The sequence below is a fragment of the Carcharhinus amblyrhynchos genome, chromosome 6 (genome assembly GCF_965287045.1).
Source record: "Carcharhinus amblyrhynchos chromosome 6, sCarAmb.v2.hapA, whole genome shotgun sequence".
Classification (NCBI taxonomy): domain Eukaryota; kingdom Metazoa; phylum Chordata; class Chondrichthyes; order Carcharhiniformes; family Carcharhinidae; genus Carcharhinus; species Carcharhinus amblyrhynchos.
Genome location: NC_137329.1, coordinates 56164136 through 56176640, shown reverse-complemented (window position 1 = coordinate 56176640; position 12505 = coordinate 56164136). Strand labels below are relative to the sequence as shown.

Sequence of the window (12505 nt, the reverse complement as noted above, 5' to 3'; positions counted from 1 at the left end):
GCCTGAGGTTAAACATCTGGTGAAGGAAATGCCTTCCCTCACCAGGCTGTAATCAGTATGCTTGTCACTTCGATAAACTTACATAGTAAATATAACAGCCTCTGTCATCTCATCACAGCATTTCAATGGGACAATGCCAGACCCTGCACCCCCCAACTATCCACACACAAGACAGAATTGAATCCTGTCCCATGTGGTGAGTTTGATACGGGGTATGGTGAGGTAGCATTTAATTAGGATTAGGGTGGGTGGTAAGTGGTGACCCCATTATCATTCCACCCTGCCCTTTGATATTATAGCCCTGCTTAAGTCCACCACCCACCTGATGGTAAATAGAGGAGTTGCCGCGTAGGGAGCTCAAAGAACAAGTTATGGCATTCTTGCTGGCCAGCTCTGGGGGTTGGGTGAGGTCCCTTACACAAAGGCACTGGGTCCCTCATTCGACTGCCCTCAGTGCCTGATCAAGGGACCCAGCATTGGGAAAGAGTCGCTGAGATCCAACCCCTACCCAGTCCTTGCTGCCACTCTCTCTCCCTTATATCTCTCCCTCCTGCCATCACTCCCCTTTGCCTGGTTCCATGTGATCCTAGGCTTTGACTCTGGTGGAGCACTAACCACTGACTCCCCCAGTGGCAGTGTTTGAACAATGAAGAGCTGCTGCCCTCTGGGATCCAGTTCCCATTGGCCAAGACTACTTTTCCTTTCAGGGTCCTTAATCCTGAAGAAGGCCCACAGCGGCCCAATTAAGTGTCTGATTGGCAGTTAATTTAACAGCCTTCCCTGAAAGTGGTGACAAGGTTTTTGCTGGCTGTCTGTCTGCTGGGTGAGATCCCCATTAAATACCACCCAGTGCCATGCTTGCAGGTTTTTGAAGGCTGCCCTATGGAATTTACTAGAATCAGAGACACAGGTACATAAAAGGATGGCAGTCCATATTATAGGATAGAACATTTTGGGATTTTGCAACAGGCAGATTCCAGAAACTTAGACAACATTTGTGACTGCTGGTTCCAACATGAGAAATGAAGGAAAAGGAGAATTTTATGTTGCATGGCTTTTGCTACTAGCTATAAAATAGAAAAAGATAATCATGTATAAGTTCAGACCAAATAAATACAGTAGTGCTCATTTACTGCAAAATCCTATGCAGCAAATTTTAATCCCAAAGAGAGAAAATGCTGGAAAATCTCAGCAGGCCTGGCATACGTGTAAGGAGAGAAAAGAGCTGACCTTACACTCTCGTTACAATACTGCCAGACCTGCTGAGATTTTCCAGCATTTTCTCTTTTGGTTTCAGATTCCAGCATTTGCAGTAATTTGCTTTTATCCGGTAAATTTTAATGCCTGTTCAGTTTCCCCTTTCAGGGGTCATTGTTATTTGTGATGCCTCAGTTGAGGGCATTTTGCAGTAGCATACTTATTTCTTCCTGTTTAACTGAAAAGCTTAGATTAATTTTAAAAAGTACTTATTGAAATGGGGATGTATCACAGTCACCCCACTTGTGGGTGACATCGTCTCTCACAGTCTAGCTGAAAATGGTGGCTGTTATCAAAGGGCTAGAAAGGAAAAGTTGGTATCATGCTGCGATGATAACACAGTAAAAAGTCTGGCCAGAACTCTCCATTCACGTGAAGAAGAGGGAAACCTCGAAAGCTTGTGAGTTTACTATCAAATAAATTGGTTGGACTTAAACCTGGTGTTGTCAGACTTTTTACTGTGTTTACGCTAGTCCAATGCCGGCATATCCACGTGATGATAACATACCAGGGGCAGCAATAACAAGCAAATAGTGAAACTTCTATCCCTCTGTGAGAGGGAGTCCCACCCTCTGTAGCTGTCAGCCAACCTGATTGGCTGGCAGTTCATGCAGTGCCATTAGTGGGTGCTGTTGGAACTACAAACAGGCCCATGGTGATTGTACATCCTGGGCTTCTAGGATGAGGAGGGTTCAATCGCCCTCGAGAGCGAGGTGAGGACGGTTTGGGGGTGTGTTTGGGATGTCAGGCAGGGAGGCACACATGCTTTTGGGGAGGGGAAGGGGGAGGATTCACCAGATATACACAAGGCAGCCCCCCTCCCTCAAAGTATGTACCCGTCACCCCCGCCTTCACACCAACATGGATGAGAAAAGGGCCTTCTCAATCTTGCCTGTCTGCTATTGCCCAGCATAATCTGACAGTCGAGGTGAATGGAGGGCCTTAAATGTGCAATTTATAATGGGGAACAAAGAAATGGTTGACCAACTAAATAAATATCTTGGTTTTGTCTTCATTGAGGAGGACACAAATAATGTATCAGAAATGTGGCAGAGCACAGTTTAGTAAGAGGGAGGAAGTGAAGGAAATTGGTATTAGTAGAGAAATAATCTGGGCAAATAGATGGAACAAATTGCCCACAATGCAGAGATGATTCAGTGATTTACACAAGTTGAGTGAGAGGGTAAATGAATGGCAGATGCAGTACAGTTTTTTTGTGATTAAAAACAGGAAAGCAGATTATTAGCTGAGTGGCTATAAATTAAAAGAGGGAAATATGCACCGATAGCTGGGTGTCCTCATACACCAGTTGTTGAAGGTAAGCATGCAGATACAGCAGGCGATAAAGAAAGCAGATTGTACCTAAGTCTCCATAGCAAGAAGATTCAAATAGAGGAACAGGGATGTTTTGCTGCAATTACAGTAAGAAGTCTCACAACACCAGGTTAAAGTCCAACAGGTTTATTTGTAGCAAACGCCACTAGCTTTCGGAACTAGCTGTTCTTTTGTCAGGTGGGTGGGAGTTCTGATCACAAACAAGGCGTACAAAGATACAAACTCAATTTACATGAATAATGGTTGGAATGTGAGTCTTTACAGTTAATCAAGTCTTAAAGGTACAGACAGTGTGAGTGAAGAGAGCATTAAGCACAGGTTAAAAAGATGTAAATTGTTCCCAGACAGGAAAGTTAGTGAGATTTTGCAAGTCCAGGCAGTTTGTGGGGGTTACAGATAGTGTGACACAAACCCAAGATCCCAGCTGAGACCATCCTCGTGCAGAACTTGGCTATCAGTCTGTGCTCAGCGACTCTGCACTGCCATGTGTCATGAAGGCTGCCTCGGAGAACGCCTACCCAAAGATCAGAGGCCGAATGCCTGTGATCGCTGAAGTGTTCCCCAACAGGAAGAGAACAGTCTTGCCTGGTGATTGTCGAGCGATGTTCATTCATCCGTTGTCATAGCATCTGCATGGTCTCCCATGCCTCAGGACATCCTTTCCTGCAGCGTATCAGGAAGACAACGTTGGCCAAGTTGCAAGAGTATGTACCATGTACCTGGTGGATGGTGTTCTCATGTGAGATGATGGCATCCATGTTGATGATCTGGCACATCTTGCAGAGGTTGCTGTGGCCGGGTTATGTGGTTCTATGGTCACTGTTCTCCTGAAGGCTGGGTAGTTTGCTGTGGACAATGGTCTGTTTGAGGTTGTGTGGTTGTCTGAAGGCAAGAAGTGGGGGTGTGGGGATGGCCCTGGCAAGATGTTCGTCTTCATCAATGATATGTTGAAGGCTCCGGAGAAGATGTCGTAGCTTCTCCGCTCCAGGGAAGTACTGGATAACGAACTGTACTCTGTCCTGTGTTTGTCTTCTGAGGAGGTTGGTGCGGTTTTTTGCTGTGGTGCATTGGAACTGTCGCTCAATGAGTTGAGCATCATATCCTATTCTTATGGGAGCACCTTTCAGTGTCTGGAGATGTCTGTTGCGATCCTCCTCATCTGAGCAGATTCTGTGTATAAGTAGGGCTTGTCTGGAAGGGACGGCTTCTTTAATATGTTAAGGGTGTAAACTGGAGAAATGGAGCATCGTGAGTTATCTGTGAGCTTGCAGTATCGTGATCCACATCATTGCTGCAATTATACAGGGTCTTGTGAGGCCACACCTGGAATATTGTGCACAGTTTTAGCCTCCTTATCTGAGAAAGGATGTTTTTGCTAGGGCCACCACATACTGTTTAAGAACTAGATTTAAAAGAGAGGGAGTGCAGCAAAGGTTGACCAGGCTGAGTCCTTGGTTGGCAGGACTGACGTAGAGGAGGGATTGAATCAGTTAGGGTTGTATTCAGTGGAGTTCAGAAGAAGGACAGGAGATCTCATAGAAAGTTAAAATACTCTAACAAGACTAAGACAGCACAGAGGCACTTACTACCTCACAGTGCCAGGGACCCGAGTTCAATTCTGACCTCGGGTGACTGTCAGTGTGGAGTTTGCATGTTCTCCCTGTGTCTGCATGGGTTTCCTTCAGGTGCTCCAGTTTCCTTCCGTAGTCCGAAAATGTGAGAGTTAGGTTGATTGGCCATGATGAATTGCCCCTTAGTGTCAGAGGGATTAACAGAGTTACCATACCACCACCTCACCCCCCCCACCTCACCGCAGCTAGCCTCCTCCCCCTGCCTGATAATTGCTCCCTTTGCACCCCCCCCCACACTCTGCAGCTAACCCCCCCCCCTCCCCCCCATTCTAGAGCTAAAACGTCACCCCCCCCCCCCCCAACAAGCTAAGCACCCTTCCTGTGCCTGGCTACTACATCTTTCGCTACCCACCTCCCTTCCCAGCAGACTGAGCACTGTCGTTGCACCATATTTCCAGGCCTCAGAGTAAAGAAAGCTGCTCCTCCAACCAGAGACTGCATTGGGAGTGAGAGACATCTTGGAGGGACAGTCATACATAAGCAGGCCTTAACAGAGACCGTTGCTGCTGATTGGCTCACTAATGATCCTACAACAGCAAACGAGGGAAAGAAGCAGCTTGTGATTGAACAGGTGGTTTTCTGAAAAATCTTCAAAATTACTTGTTGACTCTTTGAAAACGGGCCTGTGGGCCAGATACAGAGATTCAGTAGGCTGAGCTCTGGCCCACGAGCCAGATAGAGAGGCCTGGTGGACTGAGCTGAGGCCCACAGGCTGTGTGTTGACAAGCCTGATTTCAAAACTTCTAAACTCTTAAATTTTTTCTTCTTTTCCTGTCCTTTTTCTCTCTTAATACAATCTTCCCCCCCCTCCCTCTATTTGACTCCGATTCACCCTCTTTCTTCCTGCATCCACTTTGTGGTTTGGTGCTCTGGTACCACAGAAACTGGTGCAGAAATATCAGACCCATTAAGGAAATTTGAACAGAGTATGATCCCATTGACCCTTTGGCAGAAAGGAATAAAATTGTGACTGAGAGCAGAAAAGGAGGAAGGCCACCTCATTCTGATTAAGAACTAGATTTAAAACAATGGGTTAATTTTTAAAAATGATGCTTTTTCTTCATTCTGCATACTCAGATCTACTAATCAAAGCCACTTTATTTCATTTAGGCATAAATTATGTATAAAATGATTGGATCTCGCTGTTTTACAGGGTTCTGTAACTGCATAATTAATGCAACATTTTATAAAGGTACATAAATGAACAGGGATCTAACACTGCCACATGAAAGCTTCTCTATGTCACAAGACAGTGTTTCACAGAGAGTTAACATCTGTATCTGTAACAAAGCTACAATGTGCTGCAGGACTTTGGTTAATGCCATAACCTCCGCGATAATGCAGAACGTCAGGCAAATTGGGCCTTGAATGCAGCTTTTATTTCATAATTTAATCGCCACAAAATTAAAACTGTGTCAGTAGATAAGAATTGGATTATAGAACCTGTATCTGTTTTATGCCTGTAAGGCAAATTTTCAAGTGTATCTCAAAGGACATAAACTTGTGTTTCTACAGCTCATTAATAAGATATGTTTTGATGACATTGTGGATTTTATGCAAAAGAATCCTGCTCTGCTTTGCTGAAAGTGCTGACTGTATTAACCCCCATCTCTGCAAATGTGCTCCTTTGACATGAAGTACAGAGAAGGATAGCACAAAGGATTCCATGCATGAAGTTGTATTGGATACAGCCCAATATTGGACTGCGTGCATTCACCAGTGCATAGGTCGCAGCTTTGAATTTCGAGCTCACATCCTGAAACGGCCAGGTGTTAGCGGTTCCCAGCCACATTCAAGCTTTGATGGTGGAGTCAAGCTGGCCTGTGCCAGCAGCTCAGGGTGTCAACCACGCTGTATTTTCCCGTGGGAGTCACTTTGCCTAACTTGAATGAGGGGTGAAAGGTGAGGAAGAAAGTCCAGGAGAACTAATTCTTTTGTGGATTCTGCTGCTGAAGGTTCGATAGTTAGCAAACTTTGCTGAATGCAACATGATGAGTGGACCATAGGTCCATATGTTCCAATAGGACCAATGTTTTTATAGAGGTAATGTCATATCCTTTGACTCCTGTACGCTGATGTGCAGTATTTGTATATATTTTAAAATTTATTTATTAGTGTCACAAATAGGCTTATATTAACAATGCAATGAAGTTACTGTGAAAATCCCCTAGTCCGGTGCCTGTTGTGGTACACTGAGGGAGAATTTAGCATGGCCAATCCAGCTAACTAGCACATCTTTCAGACTTTGGGAGGAAATCGGAGCACGTGGAGGAAATCCAGGCAGACACGGGGAGAACGTGCAGACTCTACACAGATAGTGACCCAGGCCGGGAATAAATCTAAGATTCTGCACTAATTGTAAAGGAAATATGAATGGGCGACTGAAACAGGAAAAGCTGGCCGTAGAACTTGTGGTAATTTGTACCATTATTGTTTTGATTACTTATTAAATGTGCCTAATTTGCAGGTACACTTTTTGATTTGATTTATTATTGTCACAATTATTGGCATACGGTGAAAAGTATTGTTTCTTGCACCTTATATAGACAAAGCATACCATACATAGAGAAGGAAAGGAGAGGGTGCAGAATGTAGTGTTACAGTCATGGCTAAGGTATAGAGAAAGATCAACTTAATATAAGATAGATCCATTCAAAAGTCTGATGGCAGCAGGGAAGAAGCTATTCTTGAGTTGGTGGCCCTCAGACTTTTGTATCTTTTTCCCGATGGAAGAAGGTGTATGAGAGTATGTCTGGGGTCGGCAGGGTCCTTGATTATGCTGGCTGCTTTGCCAAGACAGCAAGAATTGTAGACAGAGTCAATGGATGGAAGGCTGGTATGCGTGATTCTTGAAGGTGGTAGCTGAAGTACTGAAAACAGCTGCTGAGACATCTGATACCAAGTAGCATTGCTATGGAGAGAATCTGGTTAGGCCGGGGTCGTTTTTCATAGGGCAGAGAAGGCTGAAGGGGGAACCTTATCAAGGTGTACAAAATTATGAGGGACATAGATAGGTGAAATAGGAAGGAACGTTTTCCCTTATTAGCAGGGTCATAACCAGGGATACATAGAATTAAGGTAAAGGGCAAAAGATTGAGGGAATTTGAGGAAATAGTTCTTCACCCAGAGGGTGGTGGGAGTCTGGAACTCACTGCCTGACAGGGTGGTAGGGACGGGAATCTTCATAGTATTTAAGAAGCATTTAGATGAAATGTCACAGCATCCAAGGGCTATGGACCAAGTGCCAGAAAATGGGATTAGAAAAGTTAGGTGTTTGATGGCTCGTGCAAATGTAAAACTCTCTGACCCAAGAGTCATTCACCCAGTGTTGGTATGATGGACTTGGCAATTCTATACAGAAAGAATTTCTGCTTACATAGTGCCTTCCATAACATCAGGGCATTGCCAAAATGCTTTTTGGCCAATTAAGTACTTTTGAAGTGCAGTTACTGTTTTCATTGTGGCCAATTTGCACACAGCAAGTTTCCACGAAAAGCAATGGAATAACTAACACTGCAATAATAAATGTTTTAGGACACACATAGTTAAGTAGAATGAGTCTGTTTTCTGTTGTAATCCCCTCCCAAAAGGAAGTGTCCTACGTGCATTTGCAGTTTCCCCAAATGAAGAGTTTTATACATTTTGTAAAACCACCTAAAGAAAGCAATAAAATATTTAAATAAAGGCAAGATATGGCAGTTGCTGGAGTCTGAGATAAAAACATAAAATGCTGGAAAATCTCAGTAGGTATGACAGCATTTGTGGAGAGAGAACGAGACTTGAAACATTGGCCCTATTCCCTCTCCACAGAGACTGTCAGATCTGCTGAGATTTTCTAGCACTTTCTGTTTTGTGTCTTATTTTGACATTTGTGTATTATCACTTGGGACCTACTTTGAAGTGCTTTTAAAACAGTGTGCGTTTGGCTCACTACATTTCACAGGTGCAGTTTGTCTCCACATGCCTCCTCAATTACCAGCAAAATTCGAACTTGCTCTGAGCTGTTAACTTAAAAGCAAATTTCCAATTGTTTGGATAGTTTCTTACACCTGGGAAAGTGACCTGCCAACTGAACTGAAACCCACAGATATTCAGGGAATGCCTTCACCTGATCAAGCTCCAGCTGTATTGGGGCCATTGCTACTACATGCCCTATAAAGATCAGGCTCTTGATCTTGGTGAAATTGTTGTAAAGCTTGAACAGGCAGAGCTACACAATGCTGCCAATCCAGGATTAAGTCTACAGATTGCAATGGGACAGGTTTACAGCAGCGGACTTAGCTCGTTGGTGCAGGAGAGTGACTCTCACTTGGTGTTGGAAATAGATGAATTTGCAAGAGGACTGGGGTTGAAATCCTGAACAAGCCCTTTGGGATGGCACAGTGGTTAGCATCAAAGACCCGATTCGATTCCCAGCTCAGGTCACTGTGTGGGGTTTGGACATTCTCCCTGTGTCTGCATGGGTTTTCTCCCAGAGTCTAAAGATGTGCAGGTTAGGTTGATTGGCCATGCTAAATTGCCCCTTAGTATCAGGAGGGTTAGCAGGATAAATGAGGGTTACAGAAATAGGGCCTAGGTATGATTGTGGTCGGGACAGACTCGATGGGCCAAAAGGCCTTCTTCTGTACTGTAGGGATGCTATGATTCAATGGTGGGCAACCTTTGGCACTGGGGCCACAAGTAGCCCATCTGGGTTCTGAGCATGTCCAGTGAGACATTTTGTTGACCGTTGCCCACAAGCAGAATTGCCACATTCCACTGGTTTCGATCTGCATAGTTTTTTTTCTAATCGGTATAACTGAAGTGGTACACTGATAAAGTAGGGGTAAGTGATGTGAGGTACTTACTGATTGCACACAACACTGACTGTGAGAGACATGTGCTCCTTCTGTGTCCGAAGTGTAAATATTTCTTTTGTTTTCACCATTTGAAATTGATGACAGTTCTATTAATATATAAATAATTATGCATTTTCTATAACTCGTTATGAAATATTCACCATGTATTAAATGTATTTAATCTTCTTCATGGGGTCACGGTTCACGGACAAGCCCAGTTTCAATCTTGCAGCCCACTGAGATGAGGGAGGGCCTCTCATGCAACTCACTCACTAGCCTAGGTTGCCTGTCATGGTTTACAGAGTGTAATACAGCCTGTAACATGTCAATAACATATGTAGGAGTATATTGTGTGTTTAGGAGCATGTGACATTCAGGAAAACATTTCTGTCTGTAACACAACAACAGCAAATGGCCAGCAACCATTTACAACCATTTGGAAGACAAGTGGAGATTTTTCAGTCAACATTATCTAATGCCACAAATAACCTATTCGTCTTAAGCAGGATATTGGAAAACACCATCAGAAAATCTAGGCCAACGGTCCTGGCTGGATGATAATGTTATCATCCAAACTCAAATAAATTGTAATCTGCACATGTGCTAAATTTTAGCATGTTTATTTACTCATTAAGTTCATAAACTATAGGACCACAATTAGCCCATTTGGCCCATCAAGTCTTCTCTGCCACTGAATCATGGCTGATATGTTTCTCAACCCCATTCTCTCGCTTTTTCCCTGTAACCTATGATCCCCTTACCAATCAAGAACCTGCCTTTCTTTCTTAAATACACTAAATGACCTGGCCTCCTTCTGTGGCAATGAATTCACAGATTCAACACCCTCTGGCTGAAGAAACTTCTCCTCATCTCAGTTCTAAAGGATCATCCCTTTGCTCTGAGGCTGTGCCCTCGCATCCTAGTCTCTCCTACTAATAGGAATGAAATTAAATTAAGATCTTGTCTGCACTATTTTAATGAAGTTGTTAATTTATTTAAATTCGGCAAATTATTTTAAGCAATCTGTTTTAAACAGGCTGTTAAAATCATGATTTCATGAAAATCTGATACCCAATACATTAAAAATAGCACACAATGGAACTTCATTCACTTGATGAGGAAGAGTTTAAGACAAAGCTTTTAGTGCAATGTTTATTGTATCCAATGTTCCCTCCTCTTTTCCATCAGATTTTTTAAGTTTTGTTTTTATTGATTGTAGCCACTCATTTTTGATCTGTTGATAACTGTAGCTGTGTGTTTTTTACTTGGCTTTGGGGAAAAAAAGACAGGCTCAACTTTTTCACAACCACCTGATGTCTCAAAGCACTTGATAGCTGATGAAGTATGTAGGAGCCACAGCAGCTAATTGGTGCACAGCAAGCTCCGACAAACAGCAGTGTGATCATGTTTAAGTTTATCTATTAGTGTCACAAGTAGGCTTACGTTAACACTGCAATGAAGTCAGTGAAAATCCCCTACTCACCACATTCCGGTGCTTATTCAGGTATACTGAGGGGGAATTTAGCATGGCCACTGCACCTAATGAGCAGGTCTTTTGGACTGTGGGAGGAAACCGGAGCAGCCGGAGGAAACCCAAGCAGACATGGGGAGAACATGCAGACTCTGCACAGACAGCGACCCAAGCCAGGAATCAAATCCCGGTCCCTGGCACTGTGGCACTGTGAAGCATGATGTGGAGATGCCAACATTGGACTGGACCCAGTCCAACGCCGGCATCTCCACGTCATGGCTACCATCGACACCACCAACTGCCGGCTCCAAGTAGAGAGGATCTCCAAGAAGATCACGCATATCGATACAGACATCAGGTTTCTAATTAATGTGCTGTGAGACAGCAGTGCTAATCACTGTGGCACCTTATGACCAAATAATTGTTTTTTGTGATGTTGGTTGAGGGGTAGATATTGGCCAGGACACCAGGGATAATTCTCCTGCTATTTTTTGCAAGGGCCATGAGAATTTTATTTACCTCCACCAGAGCAGGCAGACAGGACTCCAGTTCAACATCTTAGTCAAAAGATGGAACCTCCAACAATGCAGCACACTGTCAGTGCAGCATTGAACAGCCTTGATGTTTGTGATCAAGTCCTGGAGTGCAACTGGAACTCGGAACCTTTTGAATCCGAGGCAAGGGTGCAACTTTACTGAGCATACTTACTTTTACTCCCAGTGTGCTCTAAGGACCATTATAATGTCATTCCTGTGAGCAGAAATGTTTTAGTATGCGAAGAGCATTCACGTGGTTTTTACGTGGTGGAAGGCATTTGGGAGTTAGGAAAGCTGAATGATTGACTCAAAATAATGAGAATGGCTCTCAGGTTTCACATTGGTCCCACTAATCTTCTCCCGCAATGCCAGAGGAGTCTACTGAATCATCCCGAGGAAATGGTCTGAGTGGCTGAAAGCAAATGTTTTTCCCATTTCTCTGAGGTTCATGGCAGCTGATCAATGGAATGCCAGCAGAATTTCAGAGAACCAAGTTCTTGAAAGAAAAACTGCTTGATATCTCCTGAAGAAGAGTCATACAGACTTGAAACATTTACTGTATTGCCCCCTCCACAGGTGCTGACACACTTATTGAATCCTTCCTGCATTTTCTGTTTTGGTTTCAGATTTCCAGCATCCACAGTATATTTTTGTTATTAGGCACATGATCCTTTTGTTTTATTTCCTCTTATTGTGCTCTTCAGTCACTCCCTTGCCACAGTAAAAACACCAGTTTCTTTTTGTGCAGATGAGAGCCTTCTTCACGCAGTAAAGAACAAGGACCTGCAACAGGTAAGCCCGATCCTCGATTAAAAAGCCTGATGTCTTTTATAACCCATAACCTGTCTCATTAGTTTAATAGGAGGTGGTGGCGCAGTGGTATTGTCACTGGACTAGTGTCCTAGAGCAATGCTTTGGGGACTCGGGTTCAAATCTCGCCATGGCAGATGCTGAAATTTAAATTCAATAAAAATCTGGAAATAAGAGTCTAATGATGATCATAAACCATTATCGACTTGTAAAAACTCATCTATTCACTAATGTCTTTTTGGGAAGGAAATATCCCATCCTTATCCAATTTGGCCTACATGTGACTTCAGACCCACAGCAATGTGGTTGACTCTTAATTGCCCTCTGAAATGGCATCGCATGGCAATTAGGGATGGGCAATAAATGCTGCCACAACCCGAGATGCCAACATCCCATGAGTGGATAAAAGAAATGGCATGACTGATCAAACCAACATTTGATTGAATGCGCAGTAATAGACGAATGAATAAGATCGGAGAATACGGAATCAGGGGACAAATGACAGAGTGGATTGCTCACTGGGGCTTCAAGATAGAAAGCAGACAGTGGGAGTAAAGGCTAATAATAGAAAGTGACAGTAGATGGGAAGTGGTGCTCCGTAGGAATCAGTGTTGGGATCACTGCTAT

General features: G+C 43.6%; 1 protein-coding gene across 3 annotated transcripts in view; it reads left to right on the top strand.

Annotated features, from left to right (window-relative positions):
- dgkza (diacylglycerol kinase, zeta a) overlaps window positions 1-12505 on the top strand; it is a 475544-nt gene that overhangs the window by 440093 nt on the left and 22946 nt on the right. For all 3 annotated transcript variants that reach the window (XM_080190495.1, XM_080190494.1, XM_080190493.1), the window contains one exon: window positions 11817-11860. In XM_080190495.1, coding sequence (XP_080046621.1) covers window positions 11817-11860 — 44 coding nt within the window. The remainder of the gene's footprint in view (window positions 1-11816; window positions 11861-12505) is intronic.